Source organism: Urocitellus parryii, chromosome 12 (assembly GCF_045843805.1).
Source record: "Urocitellus parryii isolate mUroPar1 chromosome 12, mUroPar1.hap1, whole genome shotgun sequence".
Taxonomy (NCBI): Eukaryota; Metazoa; Chordata; class Mammalia; order Rodentia; family Sciuridae; genus Urocitellus; species Urocitellus parryii.
Genome location: NC_135542.1, coordinates 78469809 through 78487372, shown reverse-complemented (window position 1 = coordinate 78487372; position 17564 = coordinate 78469809). Strand labels below are relative to the sequence as shown.

Here is a 17564-nt window from a genome sequence, read left to right as displayed (position 1 = left end):
TGTAGAAAACAATACGCAGTAAGTGTAAAAGTGAATGGAAGTTTTTATATTGCTACAATTTTTAACGTTGATGATATTATATCAGAATCTTTATCATAGGAAAGTAAAAATAAAAACCCTGATATTTGTACTCAGTTTTCATGGTTTTAAAATGTTTGACTTGGTTTATCCTTGAACTTAGATTATGTATTTTCTTTTTTGTATGTTTTCATATATTCATACTGAAATAAAGATAATAGAAGATTCTCCTGCTTCTGTTAATTTAGTTTCTCAGTACATTGGTTATATCTAACAAGCTGATGTTTTAGAAGTGTGTTGTAAAATGTACATGTAGTCACAAGGTGCTTTGGATTATTAATAGTACACTCACAGAATTTCATGTGTGATTTTTAAATAAGTGGCAGAATATGGTTATTAAAGTTCGCAGGATAGTCTAATAGACATTGGCCTTATCTCACCAAGTGAATTGTGATAGTTGATAGCAAAAAGGAGAAAATGTTTCTATTCTTAGGCAAAGAGAAAATGAAGAGTGATATTTTATGAATTTTCTGTGAATGGAAGCTACCCATTTTTTTGGTTAGCAAAATTTGGTTAGGTTCAAGTAAAAGTTGATACATATATTTTAAACTATACATACATAAAAGTAATTATAAGTGAAATTAGTTTTAAAAAGTTTTTAAAGTTTAAACAACATTTAACAGGTTTTAAATAGTCTTACAAGTGTCCAAATATCACTTTAATTACACACATTTGTCAAAAAAATTACTGTTCTCATTTTTTTCTTTAAAAATAAGTCCTATTTCTCTCAGGGGAAATTGAGAAACAGCAAAATAAAGGAGAGGAAGAAGCCTTTGATTTACTTTGGGTATTTGATGTATGTTATAATTTATTAAAATTTTTTTCCAAAATTGAATCATGTATACATGATTGTATAACTTTGAAATACATGTTTTCTATTTGGTTCTGAAAGCTTTATCTTTCTGTTTTAAGACAGTGAGATCATGAGAAAATATTATATCTAGATTTTATTACTCTTTCCAGATATTATCTTTAAATCACAAATTAATGTTTATCACAGTTCCAAATTTGAAGAACATAGTTTTGATGAGTTTTTTAGTGTTGTTTTAAAATGCAGATAACTGTACAAACTTTATGGAAAAGTTTGTATCAAATCAAAGTTAGTTTGTGACTGCTAGATTGGAATATCTTTGAGGGCAGTTTCTTTTAGATTTTGTATCCTTACTTAATACTGGTTCAGGGCCTTGTATATATAAGTTTGGGGTGCCTGTAATAATAATTTATACTCAAGGTATTGATTTAATAGTTATTAGTTCTTTTTGCAGTTGTGCTAAGGAAACAAAATTGATTAGTAACTGGAATATCATACATTTTTTTCTGAAGTTATAAATACACTGATATTGTTAGCAAAATACAGATAAAATTACAGTGTTTTTTTTATCCATAATTTAAATTTCACAGGTATTAATGTTTTTCACACTTGCTTCAGATATATCTCTAGTTCCCCCCACCCCTCTCTTTGATAAATAAAAAGTTCTGGGAACAGCACAGACCCCATTACCTTTTCAGTCCTTTCTTTCCTATTTGCTTTTCTGCTAACGAGTCATCTCTTTTCTCTGGAATTGAATTGATGTGTATGCTATCCTTACAGACTTTTTACTACATTTAAAAACTGTATTTGTAGTTTGATTTTTTTATACAATATTGTTTCAGTGACTTATCCATGATTTTTGTGTGCCTAATACATTTTTATCTTAAAATGCTGTATGTCATTCCATTATGTCCATCAACCAGTTAATTTAGCCATTGCCCTGTTGATAAGGTTATTCACAGTTTCTTACTAGCAGTCCACAATGAAAACTTTTACATGTTTCCTGGTACATATATGTTAGACTTTTTTATGGATTATTCCTATAAGTGAAAATGCTGAATTGTAGGGAATATACTGCTGAGATTACTGCTATTCAGCTATGTATAGTAATCTTACTTTCCCAAATCTTTTCCAAGTGTTATTATGATCTTAGTTAATCTGACTTTAATTCTTTATCAAGAATTGATAATCATTATTATTATGTTCATAGTCTTTGCTTGAGTTTTTTTTTTTATTCTGAGCATTCTTAATTTATTTTGAATCCCAATGCTTTGTTGGTTATGTGGAATGTAAATATATTCTCCCTATGGCATATCTTTTAACTTTGTATATGATATATTTTATCATACAGAATTTCACACGTTCATTGTGATCAAATGTACCAGTCTTATCCTTGTGTTTTCTGCCTTTTCTGTCTCAAGAAAATCATATCAATCATATCTTTTTTTTTGAAAAGGTAAACTCCTATGTATAATTTGTTCTAAAAGTTAACAGTTTTCACTGTTAACTTTTAAAGATGAGGTAGCAATCTGAAATTATCTTTGCATATATTATATATTTATATACAATTTAGAAATATCTTCTTCATTTGTGCAGGTATGGGAGTAATTTTAGTTTTTCTTTTACATATAATATTAAAATTTTGAATGTTTAAAAATATTTATCAATAAGAGCCTAGCTAAACATCATAAGGATTTTGGTAATGGTATTAGCAGTATGAACTCTGAGTCTTTTAGTATGATGAGATTGGCAATATTAGTTAAATATATTTAAATGTAAGAAGCAGTATGAGATGACTTTGCTTATGTGTTATCCTTGCTTACTGACTCACCAGAAAACAATTCTTGTGGGTATTTAAACCATTTTTAAACAGTTGTGGTTTTTATGTAGCATAAATGTTACCATTGTAATCTAATAGTAAAGTTATATTTATGAGACTGTAAATAGGCTTCAGATAATTGATTTTAAAAATCATTGTCTGCTTTTGTACATTTTCTCTTTGGATTCAGTGTTTCTGGACTTTACACTTGGAAGATCTTTATTTTCTTTTCTTTTTGTAATATAATAGACATGGCTTTGTGGCATCCATATTAAAAATGGGTAATTTTCCTTATGGTCCCTGTCTTCCTGCTGAGTTGATAATGTTTTGATGTATTTTTCTTTTGCTCTGATGAGAGGTCTGCTGCTGCTGCTCTGACATATTCATTTGGATGAATAATTATAACTTGCACAATGTCAAGCTGAAGATGGTAGGGTTTTGTGCGTCATGACAAGCCTAGTAGCCAGTGCAGGTGTCTCACAGCATGATCAGCAACAGCCAGTGTATTCTGGCTCAGAGGAGACATTTAGAGTAGTAAGAAATCAGCACCAAGGGCAAGGCTGCTGCTACTATTGCTACTGTGATATGTGCCAAAGAAACACAAAGTGCTTCTCAAAGACAAGTGTCTAGATACCTCTTTAAAGATATTTATTTTATTTGTTTACCCAGTAAATTCTCTTTTATAGATTTTAGCACAGAATGTAAGAACATCTCATGGTTTTTATCTTCATCTACTTCCTAACATCACATGTCCCCTAAGGTATATATCCTTAAAAATCTGCTACTTTTAGAATTTTTACATTCAGGTCATATATGTTAATAGTGTTGACTAATGAGATTATAGAATGTGCTAATGTCAAATTATAAATGCACTGATAATGTGATTAAATAAAAATGAAATCCATTTTGTCCAGATCATTGATCAAGCAAAAATGGCTGCTAAAATTGCAGTTCTACCTGTAAATATGCTATTAGGTACAGATATAGTGGAATATCCTTGCCACAGGCAGTTGGGATTTTCAGATCTGGTTAATGCAATAAGCAGTGGTATTTATATTTTTTTATCATGGAAATCTGATATTCTTGGAATGGTGCCATGAATGAAGAAGAGCAAAACTAATGATAAAGCCTCTGGCTGATAATCTGATGGTGAATGAAGAATTTGTAATTAAAGGAAACAGTCCTATTACATAGCAGGGAGCATGATCCATTAGTTAGAGCAGCACACTAGCAGTTGGGTATGCTTGGTTCTGTTTACAGTTCAGCCATTGACTTAATTGTATAATTTCAAACAAGTCACATGACTGTCCTTTGCCTCAGTTCATATGTATGTGAATCTTTTTTTCTCTCTCACAGATATGTTGAGAAAATTAAATTTGGTTAATAACAAATCCAATATCAGGGGTACAGACAAACAAAACTTAATTATTCACTGTAAGTAACCTGTGTAAGTTCTTTTGAACAACAAGATTTTAATTCTTGTTTTTTTGTTTGTTTGTTTTTACTTTCTCTGTCAGAGAACTCATAGTACTGAATTTTTGTTCATTCCTAAATTGGTTAATTACATATGCTTTTGCTTTCTTGGCAATCTTAATTGTTGTTGCCACAGTGGTGTGGATAAAAAGGATCAAAAGAAGAAAAGTTCATTATTGTGATTATGTGATATGATAGAAAAAGTATGAGAGAAGCAATAATGGGTTCTATTAGACTCAGTCTATAATTAACTGCCTTTCTTTTTTTTCCTTTTTCAATAACTTATGTATTTTAAAAATACTCTGCATTAATTCTAAAAGAGAAGGAAAAAAGAGGGAAAATGGTAGCAGTCAAAATTAAGAAAACAAAAAATCACCTTTTATACCTTATTTCAAATTGGAATCTTACTGTATAATAGTTTCAAAAACTCTGTTTTATTATTTAGCAAATTTCATTTTCAAAATATTATTGATAATATTGTACATGTATTATTCCAGATAATCCTTAGACTCACTTGGGTTAGGCCCGGGGGTGGGACAGTGTCTTGGAAGGAGTCAATGGTGTAGTAAAATCATTAACCTCATGGCCAGATGCAAAACAGAAAGAGCAAGGGACTGGAGTCCCATTATCCCCTCTAAGAGCAGATCTTCATGCCTAAAATATCTTAAAGGTTTCTATTACTTCACAGTAACACCACTTTGGGGATCAAGCCTTTAATACATGGACCTTTGGGAGATATTTGAGATCCAAACTATAGCAGTATTATAATTTGCTATTACATTCTCTTATATTCATGCTAACTTTTGTTTGTTTCAGGCATTGTATATCAATTTCCCACTGTGAATAATGAATTGGCTGCTCTCTCTCTCTCTGTCGCCACTCTATGTACACAAGAATACTTCTTAATCTCTTGTTCTTTATCAAAAATTATATTGTAATTTTGATATAAATATTCAATGTTTATGTCATTCTGACTATGTATGCTATGCAAGTAAACAGTATGTAGTTAATTATAATTATTTTTCCTTCAACATCCTGGTTTTGTTATACCTAAAGTTAAGAATTATCTTATTTTTTTATTCACTGAGTTTTCTAAATTGTATATAACTCATTTAACCCCATATACCTATGATAGATCTAAGTAAATGTTTTTAGTGGTCAAACAGATATATGAATTTGAATCTCAATCAGTTACAAGTTAGATTAAAGAAGAAAATATGTACTATAATTTCAGATTATTTCAAGTATTATTGAAGTTGGTCGAAGCTTTGTAGAAGATTTGAGACCTGTGACTGTGAACACATGAATGACATAGTTCTATGAAATGGTAAAATTCTTATGAGAATTTGGAGATCCCAAGAAACTAGTTTTATTGAACAGGTTGTTTGTCAGGTGCTTTTACTATTACCTTAAGTTATAGTTTAAATGATTTACCTGTTGATGTTAATCTGTCTTCACTGTAGATGTTCATTGTAGTCTTCATAGTTTATTCTGCAGGACTACTGTAGCATAACAAAGTCTAAACTTCTGGATGAAATCCTGTCTCTGTCTTTACCAGTTCATGACCTTATATATATAGTTTATTTAACTTTATAAAAAGAAGGAAATAATAATTTGTCATAGATTGCATGTTGGAGTAAACTGAGATATGAGTGAAAATCCTGTTGAATTGGAAAGTGCTATATGGAGATGTACAAAGTGATATAAGGAGTTGTGTGCATTGGTGAGCTTTTAATAAAATAGAGCTCATGTGGAAAAGAAATAATATATGTTTACACAAATTTATATTATGTATTTGTATAGACAATAGATTTAGGGAACCAAACCAGAGTATTGGAGTTGGTTAATTGTGGAAGCAATGGGGCAGTATTATTATTATGTATTTGTATATACATATATGTGTAAATACATAGTAACAAATAGTTGGTCTATTATTGAATTATGTATACTTTTAAGACTTTAGATAGTGTTTCCATTTATATGCAGCATTAAGGAATTTTCTGATGTTCAAAATGAAATGGGGATGATTGATGAAAAATAGCTACCAATTTCACCAAGTATGTGGATGTAGCAGATGACTATATATTGTGTAAGAAAAGATAAAAGATGTTAAGAGAAATATTATTTGATTTTATTGGTTAACATTGTTCATACTTAAATAAACTAATAATGTTACCTTTGGAGTAAATCAGTGAAATATTTGTACATAGCAGATGTCCCAAATAAAAGAAAAAAAAACAGTTTATAAATGACTTCTTAATGGTATTTTTTATATTTTTAAATGCTTTTGAATACAAGAAAATTATTTTAGCTAATTATCCAGTAAAGTTAATTTCTTACAACCCACATACTGTTTATGAACATTCTCTACCTCAGGTTTTGTTCCTGTCAGGGACTCTGGTGAATTGATAGGCTGTCTATTTGTACTTTTATTGTTTTTTTTTTTTTAATCCTAGGGTTAATTTGGAATGTGTGGGTGTTGATGTGCTTGTGAATGGGAGTATTTTTATGTTTTAAAACATTCTTTTAGAAACATAGCCCATTTTAAAGATAAAGTCTAGTAGGTTGCAGGCAGAAAAATTCACTAAGGAAAAGTGTTAATTCACATATCTCTTAGATATCACTAAGAGATATTAGTTCTTTCAGCTAGGAAAGAACTCCATCATATTTTTATAGTGAAATAGATGTTGAATGTTAGAAGCCAATTCAATTTAGCAGATAGATGTAGGGAGTCAAACCAGAGTATTGGAGTTGGTTAGTTGTGGAAGCAATGGGACAGTATTTATTTAATGATGTCACTATTTGTGGTTAGTTCCCTGGCTCTGGCTATGAGAGCAGCATGGGCAGTCAGCAACACACTAATTTTCTGTTAGACTTAACTTTATTTGATGTAAAGATTTTTGTTGCCATTTATTTCTTTATTTCATTGTTTTTAGTATGAATGATTAAAAATTAGATAGAGCTAACTTTTTTTTTGCGGCATAGGTTATACCTTTATTTGATATAACCTAACTGGGATGAGAAGCTGGACTGGTTTATATTTTTTACTAATAGGCTTGTTTGTTTAAAACAAGGATAGCTAAGGACAAAATTGAAAGTGTCTATTTTCAACATGCACTAGACAGACTTTTCTTTTTTAAAGTAGAATTACTGCAGTCATTCTATGATGGCTTCACATGAGATGATTGTTTCATTTGCCTTTGCAGGCAGATACCCTCTTCACATGAATTGAAAACAGCTAATATTTTAATGATCAGTGGTCAATTAAATAACTTAAGTATTGAAGAGATGATAATTTCTTTGTGGATTGCTTTGACAACAAACAGCATTTGATTAAACATTCAGTTATAGATGTATCTATACAAAACAGTTGAGAACATCATCAGTGAAGCAAGCAAGAAAGATCAAATGAACTGAGTATTTAGAAGATTTATCACCTCTTTAAAGATATCTGATTAGAAATATTGCAATCAACATTAAAATTTTTTAAAAAGTTTAGTCTTTAATATTTCCTTATTCTATTGAAACTTTTGAATTCCCTAAAGATAAAGATAAAAATGGTTATTAGAGGATTTATCTGCAAGTGTTATAAGGAAGTATAAAAAAATCAGAATGGGAAGCAACTGTTGCAAGTACCAGAAAATTATGCTATTAATTTAAGTGTCATCAGAGCACAAAAGATCATATTCTGGGACTATGTGAACATTATTAAAATACTGGAAATAATAGTACTTAAGATGAAGATATTATATTCTAAGATCTGGTTAAGTGACTGACATTATTGCTTCACTTCAGGTATTATAAAAGTAACAAAATGCTTTTAAAGATAATAAGCGTTACATTTTGAGATTGGCAGTGTTCACACTTTCCTGCTTAAGTGCTTTCCTTGTTTAACGTAATTTAATAACAGTTATGGGGGAATAGCTAACATCTTAGTTCCCATATATATCTTTCTTCCTTTCTTCTCCAATATATTCATATTTTATATATCTATGTAGATACTTAAAAGTTATAGACATAGATATATAAAAGTGATATAATTTCATTCTCTTAAGTGATGGTGTATGAACTATGACTGTTATACCTCCTTTATTGTTGCTATAAGGAATATTGCTATTCTGTATTTGTTTTTAAGTTCCTAATTGTTGGGAAAAAAAAAACTATTATAAAGGAGCTATAGCTATATAAATCCATTACCATCCAGAAATCTGAATTTTGTTAAAAAAACAACTTTATTGAGGTATAATTGACATATAATAAGCTGAACATACTCAAGTGTACGCTTTTGTGTGTTTTAACAAACATTTACCCATGAAATCATCTGTACAATCCAGATATATCCACATGTGACAAATAAACATTTGTCACACCCAAGTGTCCTTCCCCTTTGTAGTCCCTGTCTCCCGTTCTTTCTGTCTCTGCTGTCTCTTCCCTGGTCCCTCTGCTTTCTATCACTAGATTAATTTGCATTTTGTAGAATTTACATATTTTTTGTGATTTTTGATGTCAGGTTTCTTTCTGCAGTGTAATTACTTTGAATTACTTCATCCATGTTGTAGTGTGTTCATTTTTTTTTTAATTGCTAATTGTTTGTGGGTGTACCACATAAATTCCACATTGACCTGTGGATATACATGTGGGTTGTTTTTAGGATGTGGCTATTACAAATAGAGCTGCGATGCACATTAATTCAGTGTTGTATAAACATGTTTTCATTTCTTCAGGGCAAATACATAGGAGAGTACTGGCTGGATCACATAGGAGGGGTATCTTTTTAACTTTATAAGAAATTGCCAAACTATTTTTCTGAGCTGGTTGTGCTGCTTTCCATTCCTAACAGTAGTGTTTGAGGCTTCTTATTCAGCTGCTTCCTTGTTTACATTTGGTATGGTCACTCAGTTTCATTTGCATCACTGTAATCTGCATTTAATGCTCTCTCAAAAGTGATTTTAATTTACAGTTACTTAATGAACAGTGGTGTTGAACATCTTTTCATGTGCTTATTTATCATGGATATCTTTGTTGAAGTGCCTGCACATTTTTTGCCTAAATGCCTACATTAAAGGAGAGACACATCAAATTTATGGGTTGGAAGATTTATTGAATCTTGAGGCAAAATTTCTTCCAGTAGAATTTTTTTTTTTTTAATATATTATTTTAGTGGCTGGATCAGGTGCACCACTACCATTTCACCCTGACCGAGTGAAAGTAGTCTCCTTACTTCAGGTCAACCAGTGGTGGAAGTTATCCACATATGTATAAGTCTTCATGGCAACAATTAGTGTTGATCACAGGGCACTACAACTTAGTCAAGTTGACATTAAAAACCAAGAATCACAGTAGATAATAAAACTAACCTCTCTTTCATTGACATTTTTTCCTCAATTAGTTTTGCAAAACCTTAGGATGAAAGAACAAATTGTTAGTCATAAGAAGGGTTATTATTTTTGAAGAATTTATTTACCAATTTTCATTGAACTTTTATTAAAATAAAATTACTTACTTAAAAATAAGAAGTCACTTCTCTACATATTGATCTGTAGATTCAGTGTAACCCAAATCAAAATTTGAACATTTTTTTTACAAATTGAAAATTCATTTTAAAATTCATATAACAATGCAAATGACCTATGCAATAATTGAACTAATCCTGAAAAAGAACAAAGTGGGAGAACTAACCCTACCTGAACTAAAAACTTGTTAATCCACCTTTTTCAAGATAATGTGATACTGTCAAAAGGTAGACACACAGGTCACCGAAATAGAAAATTTTAGAAATAAACTCATTCATATATAGATAGCTGTTTTCAACAAACATGCAAGGACATTTCAATATAAGAAGGACAGTCTTTTAAACAACTGGTGATGAAACAATTGGATGTCTGTGTGTCAAAAAGAAGAAATTTAATAATAATTTAATAATATATCAAAATTAGTTCCTAATGGATCATAACCTTAATGTAAAACCTAACACTACAAAACTTCTAGAAGAAACATGGGAGAATGTGTTAGTAGCTTTAGGTTAGGCAGAATTTTCTTATTATACCATGAAATACAAAGTTAGATTTCATCAAAATAAAAAATTTCTATCATTGAAAAAGGTACTATTAATAGAATGAAACAGCAAGACACACAGACTAAGAGAAAATATTTAGAAATTATATACTTGATAGTGCATTTGTCTTCAGAATAGGTCAAGAACTTTCAAAGCTCAAGAAAACCCATATATTTCTAGTTTCTTAAGAATGTATTCTAATTTCTTAAGGATAACTCTTTTATGACCATTAAAGCTGTATGTAAATTGACTTTTTGTGAAAAAAGTCTCCAAAATGTACTTACTTAACTCAGAGAATTGAACTTCATGTGCCTGATGACCTTTGGCTAGGTGTCAGATGATTGCTTCCTACTTCACTTCCTCTGTAACACTCTGAGCTACTTTGCTTTAGTCAGCTTCATAATGGTATGTCTTCACAAAACACCCCACCTCAGCTTTACCATTCTCAATTTTCTCTCTCTGACCAAGGGTACTTGGGGGAGCCACTAGGTATACATATGTGTGCAAACCTGGAAATGTAAGAAAATTAATCCTCCTAGAGGCAACTTGACCAGTGGGGAATGGAAGCCAGTAATAAATGATTCTGGATTCTATTTCTGGGACAGGAATTCCTTAGAATTCTTTACAGCTTCTTGTAAAGCCACCATTGAGCACAGTGGCTGGCCTGAAAACACACCCTTATTTTCACTTTTCCTCCTGTCCAGTCCCTACTCCCACTTTCTAAGTTCATTTCCAACACACTGGCCTCAGATAAGCCTTTGTCTCAGGCTTTGCTTTCTGAAGGGATCTCATACTCAAATTTGTCATTGTCATAAGCTACAGATAAATATGGCATAGGACCATGTTCTAAATACAACACTCTGGAAATTCACCTTTTAAAAAAACTCTGATGTTTGCTATGTGATTATTTGACTTGTTTTTCAGGACTGAACAAAACCTATGCAACTACATATGATTTCCTATATTGTTTAACTTGGCAGACCTTCTTTAAAATCAATTTATAAATCAAAGGCTGCACTAGGCTTCTTTAAAATGATATCCTTGACCCTAGAAAATTGTAATCTTCCTCACAATTGCTATCAACTTCTTTTGACTTGTAACCACAATTCGAATGAGTAGCAGTGGACTGTAGGCACTAACATTTTAGCTGCATTTATAGCTAATTTGTAGAATGAAAGAAAAGTGTTTCTCAGTATTTCAGTTATAGGTACTACTATGTTTTGAAGAGTTTGGATCTAAGCATATAAATAATTCATCAATGAATTGATGACGTGGTAAGAAAAACCAGATCACAAACCTCTTTCACTAATGATACTTATTAGCTCCAAGAAGAATTTCCTTTATTCACTGCTTATGCTCCATAAGCAATAATTAGAAAAAATGACACCTTTAAGGTTTGGGAATAATGATATGGTTTATTTATTAAATATGAACAAAATAACCAACCTGGTCTTACCCTGCTCAGATATTGGGATACTTGACTTATGTACATGTTCCAGCATGAAAATTGGAAAGTGTTGCAAAAAGAGCCTGAGTGGGCTTTGGAATAGTGGCTAGTTTTGGAATTGTAAAACTATTCAGGAAATAGAATAAGTCTTTGTTTTCTGTTAAAGTCATCATTTGATGATCTTTGGCCAAACTAACTTACTAATGGTTCATGATCTCAAGATTTAAATGGAAAAGATATACTGAATGGATGGTTGATTTAGAAATCTTTTCAATTGTCTGTGTTCAGAAAATCTTAGTAAATCAACACAGGGATCCCAAATAACATTTGTTGTTGTTTTAATGGTAAAACCTATATACAGAGTAATCCAGACACCTGATTCAGGTGCAGAGAATTTCACTGTCTTAAGTGAACCTAATTTTGGAATGATTTATTATTTATGTTTGCTTTCCAAATCATTTGGAGATGTCTTTTCCTCTAAAAGTAGTACTTTGGCTAGGTGCTAAATACTTTAAGAGTAATACTTTGGTAGTGGCATACACCTGTAATCCCAGCAACTGGGAGGCTGAGGCAGGAGGATCACAAGCTTCAAAACAGACTCAGAAACTTAGTGAGGCCCTGATGAACTAAATGAGATCCTGTTTCAAAATAAAAAATAAAAAGGGTGGGGGCTATAGCTTAGTACCCTGGGTTCAGTTTGTAGTATCCTATTCCCCTAAAAGTAATACTTAGAATTCTTCTGACCTTCGTTTTTTACCATAGAAAGATTACATTCTGTATCAGGGGATAGCTCCTTGTTAACTTAGCTCTTATGTGCCTTGTGCATGTAACATTTTAGAGGCAGTTTCCCAATTTCTCTTGTTCATTCATAGCCCCCCCTTTCCCCCCCCTGCAGAACCCTACATTAAAATGGACCAAAAAAAAAAAATCTATTGTGGTTGACCTTGAACATAGACCTTTGTTGCAAACCTTGAAGTAGTTGAAGTAAAATGTTTGTGGCTGCTCTTTCTTTTTAACCTTTTGGTATTTTCCAGGTTTCTCATAATGTTTCCTCTTTATTTTTTAAAATTTTTAAATATTTTGGTGGTAGGTGTCTTAAAGACAGTCTGTTTTACATCTTTCTTCCACCACACCAGAATTTTAGTTGAGAGGCTTCAGCATTATGGTAATGGATTGTGAGATACTTTTCTTCTTTATGAGAGAGTTTATTGTTTTGGGCCTTCAGCCACATAGATGTATGTGTATGGGTTTACTTGACCTTTTTCTGCAGTTTCTATTGTCTTCTCAAATTTTTCTGGTCTTTTTTCCTTCTATTATATTTCTTTTAATCTTAGCACTGTATGTATGTACACTGTGAGTTTGTGAATTCTTCAGTCACAATGCTCTGAGTATAAATTTTGGGTCTTTAGTATATTTAGTCCATATAACTGCTTTGCTATTCCTGCTAGAAATTTGTGGTTCTAAACCTATTTCAAAAATTCAATTTTGAGGGGAGATTGTAATCTTTGCTATATATTTTAGAAAATAATAATCACATAATACATTTTGACTTAAGTATGTGGAGACTGTAAAATATAATGTAATCTAAATATTTTTATTTCTACCTAAAAGCTAATATTTTTATATGAAAGTTCTTTTGATCAAGATAAAATATTACAGTAAATCAAATATACATTATATTTAATAGACATGCATTTATATATAATTTGACAAAATCTGTTTACAAATGAGAATTTGAAATAAATGGGAGTACATTATAGTAATTGGCATCTTAAAAGGGAATATGGATTCTTGAAGTGGAAAGCATTACTTTATGGATTTTCAAACTGTTAGATTTAGAATTCTTGACTTTTAGGCCTGGAAGTTACCTTATAAGTTATCTGTTGCACACCTACATTTATAATTACAGTTTTTAAAGCTTTAGAGAGGCTAACCATATCTCAGATACCTCATTACTTTCAAGATTAGAGCTGTGACTTGCTTATGAACTGGGCATTTGTATCCTAGTATCAGAGACCTCAACATAATCCTATTAGTTTTACTGACAACATATTTTTTGGTATATTACATATATCATGAAATGAAAGGATGGCTATCTGACCTTTTATATCTATTTTTACCTAGGCTTTTTTATGATTATAAAAATAATGTGTTATTGTAGAAAATAAAAAGTACAAACAAGAATATCAAAATTGTCATTATAAAGAGGGTTAGGTTGTTTTTTAACCACACTAACCAGGGGCTAATGAAGAAATGGAATAAAGTAATTAGAACAGATTCAGAACAAAACTACTGTTGATTAGTCTGGAGTAGATTAAGGTCATGGATCAGGGTCCCATAGGACCTGCAAAATGTTTGTCTGTTTACTGAGGTTCTGTGATAAAGTAGTGACTAATAATGGGAGTCTGGTGAGAAAAGAGCCAAACTGTGTGGGATTGAGCTGTTACTGAAGGAAAAGCTATTTCAGAGAATACATATTCCCTATCCAGTGTAATTTATTTATTTATTTTTTCACCATCATCTTCTAACCTTTGCTTACCCTATTCAGGGTCACTAAGCTACTGAGCCACTTCCCCAGCCCTATTTTGTATTTTATTTAGAGACAGGGTCTCACTGAGTGAATATTTTTTATTAGATCATTCATATTTTGTCTTTAGGGAATTCTCCCACTATCCCCCAGTTTAATATCTTTATCTGTTCATTTCTATTTTCCTTATTGATTTGATCAATAATCTATTATATACTAATGGTAGCAATATTTTCCCTAATATAATACAGTACATCCTGTTTTCTATTTCCTTTATTGGGCTGTGAACTTACAATAATGTTTAATAGTAATGGCTACAAAATTGAAACATTTACTATATAATAAACAATTAGTGGTTTTTTAAATGTTTATTTTTTAGTTTTAGGTGGACACAATATCTTTATTTTACATTTATGTGGTGCTGAGGATTGAACCCAGTGCCTCATGCATGCTAGGCAAGTGCTCTGCCACTGAGCCACAACCCCAGCCCACAATTAGTGTTTTGTATACATTATCTCATTCAGATCTCCTGAGGAGTAACACTGTTTCCATAGTATAGAACTTCTGTGGTTTAGATAAGTGTTCCCCCAAAGACCCATATGTTAAAGGCTTGGTCCCTAGGGCAGCACCATTTAGGAGGTGGAGCTTATTGGGAGGTCCATAGGCCACTGGTGACATGTCCTTGTTGGGAATTGTTGGGGCCCAGGCTGCTGCTGCTTTCTTTTGGTTTCCTGCAGTGAGATGAGCATTTTGCTCCACCACATGCTCCCTGCCATTGCCATTTGGCACCCATATTAGAGGCCCAGAAGTGAAGAGTTTGCCTGATTTTAGGTCGGAAACTCCAGAACTGTGAAATGAAGTAAATCTTTGCACTTGATAAGTTAATGTTATGGTTTAGATCTGTAATGTTCTCCCAAGGCTCGTGTATTGAAGGCTTGGTCCCTGGTGCAGCATTGTCCAGAGGTGGGGCTTTTGGGAAGTGATTAGATTGTGAGGCCTCTGACCTCATCAGTGGATTAATCATTGGTAACTGCATGGACTACGTAAGGTGGTGGAAACTGGGCACATGGAACATGATTAGACCAAGAGGTCACTGGGGTCTGTGTCCTCTACCACTATATCATGTCCCTGCTGCCCCTCCCCACTTCCCTTCTTCCCTGCTGTTGTGAGCTGAGCAGCTTTCCTCTGCCACACCCTTCTGCTGTGATGTTCTGCCTCACTTCAGAGTAATGGATCCAGCCAACTGTGGACGAAAACCCCCGAAACCATGACAAAAACAATGACTAACATAGTTAATTAACACAAGTACTTTATTATAGTGACAGAAAGCTAATACAAGAAACTAAATGAGATTAACTAACTTGCTGAGAGATGCAACTGTACATCGTGGAGTTACGAATGCGCCTTGAGATTTGACTACAGTCTATGTCTTAACACAGTTTTTTCCTTTTTTTTTTTTTTTTTTGGTACCAGGAATTGAACCCAGGGGCATTTAACCACTGAGTTACGCCCCCAGAACTTTTTTAGTTTGAGACAGGTTCTCACTAAGTTACTTAGGGCCTTGCTACGTTGCTGAGGTTGCCTGGGACTTGTGATCTTTCTGCCTCAGACTCCCAAGTTGCTGAGATTATAGGCATGTGCTTGCTCTGTATTCTTAACATCATCAGTATCTAGCATACAGAATAACACTTGGTAAACACATTTTTTATATTTGCTGAATTGAATGTATTAGGTCAGAATTCATTTATGTAGTATTTACTTATTTAATTTTGTATTACTTTGTACTATAAATGAAGACTAGCTTTCTTCATTGCTTGACTCATAGTTTGTTAAATGTGGCTAACAATTGAGAATTTTAAGTTGAAGATAAAGCATTTTCTTCGATATTTTATAAAATGAATTTTACTTTTATAAACTCATATAGTCCCTAATATCCCAAAATTTATTATAAAAATGAAATATTACTTATTAAAGTTATGATGAAAATGTTCTGAAGGATGCTTTTTTCCTTACAGGCTGGATTGCCTGAATCTTATACAAGTATGACTCTGGGACCATTTAAACTATAACAAGCATGGCTATTCATCGTTCCACCAGTGGTTCTCAACCTTGTCTGCATGTTAGAATCACTGGGGAAACTTTTAAAAGTCCCAGTGCCAAAGGCTGCTCTGAACTAAGATCAATTGAAAAGGAATGTCTGTGTAGAATATATATTAGTGTTATTTGAGTTATTCCTGTGTGATTTTTATTTTAGAGAAAGATGTGCTGATAGTATTTCAGTGGGTTTTTTAAAAATTATATTCATAGTTGAAGGAAAGGGTGAATTTTACTAAAAAGTTGGAGAATATATTTTTTAATCCTTTTAAGATTGTCTGATTAAGAGTGCCTGTCATAGACATTTCATTTTAAAGATTATAATTTACTTATATAATGAGCTTTTTTCCTAGGAAGACATGATTGCAAGTTTACTATTTAACCCTAATATATTTAAAAAGTTAATTACATAGACTTAAAAATTTATTTTAAAAGGCTAATTATTAAACTTTTTCAGTTATAATAAATAACTCATGCATAATTGATATAATTTAATATTTTAAAGATTCATTTCCCTTTTAATATTGTATTATAAATGTTCAAACACACAGAAACCTTGAAAAAGTTTATGATGAATACCCATATATCCACTATTTAGATTCTACACTTAACATTTACTGTACTTACTTTATTATATATCTTTACATTTATTCATCACTCTATCCATTCATGAAGCCATCTGATTTTTAGTGCCTTGCAAAATAATTTGCTAGTATTAGAACACTTTTTCTAAAATACATCAGCATGCAAACCTTTTACTTTGTACAATTTGAAAACAATGAAATGCACAAATCTGAAGTATACTATCAATCCAGTAAATGGACACACCTGTGCCGTCCATATTCAAAATGCAGTACGTTCCATCCCAGGGTCTTATCCCTTCTAGTAAATCACCATTATTTTGATATTTTTCCTATAGCTTAATTATGCCTGTTCCAAACTTCGTATAAACAGTAGCAGATAGTATATATTCTTCATATGTAGGCTTATTTCACCCAGCATAGTTTTGAAATTTACCCATGTTATGACATATATTAATAATTTGCTCTTTTTATTCCTGAGTGGTACTCTGTCACTTGAATTTACTGGGATTTATTTATCCTTTTTTTCTATTGATGGGCATCTGGATTATTTCTAGTTTTGGGTTTTTGAGAATAAAGCTTTAGTAAGGGTTCTTGGGAACATAGCTGCAAAGAGCTTTCTGGGGGAAGTCTTGTCATGGACATATCTTTTCACTGCTCTTAGACTTGTTAGGTAACA

General features: G+C 31.9%; 1 protein-coding gene across 8 annotated transcripts in view; it reads left to right on the top strand.

Moving 5' to 3' along the window:
- The window catches only part of Fancl (FA complementation group L), a 61882-nt gene that overhangs the window by 38870 nt on the left and 5448 nt on the right, over window positions 1–17564 (top strand). For 2 of the 8 annotated variants that reach the window (XM_077791908.1, XM_077791905.1), the window contains exon 8: window positions 3623–3667. The exons of 5 other annotated variants lie outside the window; for them this stretch is intronic. In XM_077791908.1, coding sequence (XP_077648034.1) covers window positions 3623–3667 — 45 coding nt within the window. Of the gene's footprint in view, window positions 1–3615; window positions 3668–17564 lie in introns of all 8 variants that reach the window. One more of the 8 variants, XM_077791906.1, reaches the window with a different exon arrangement.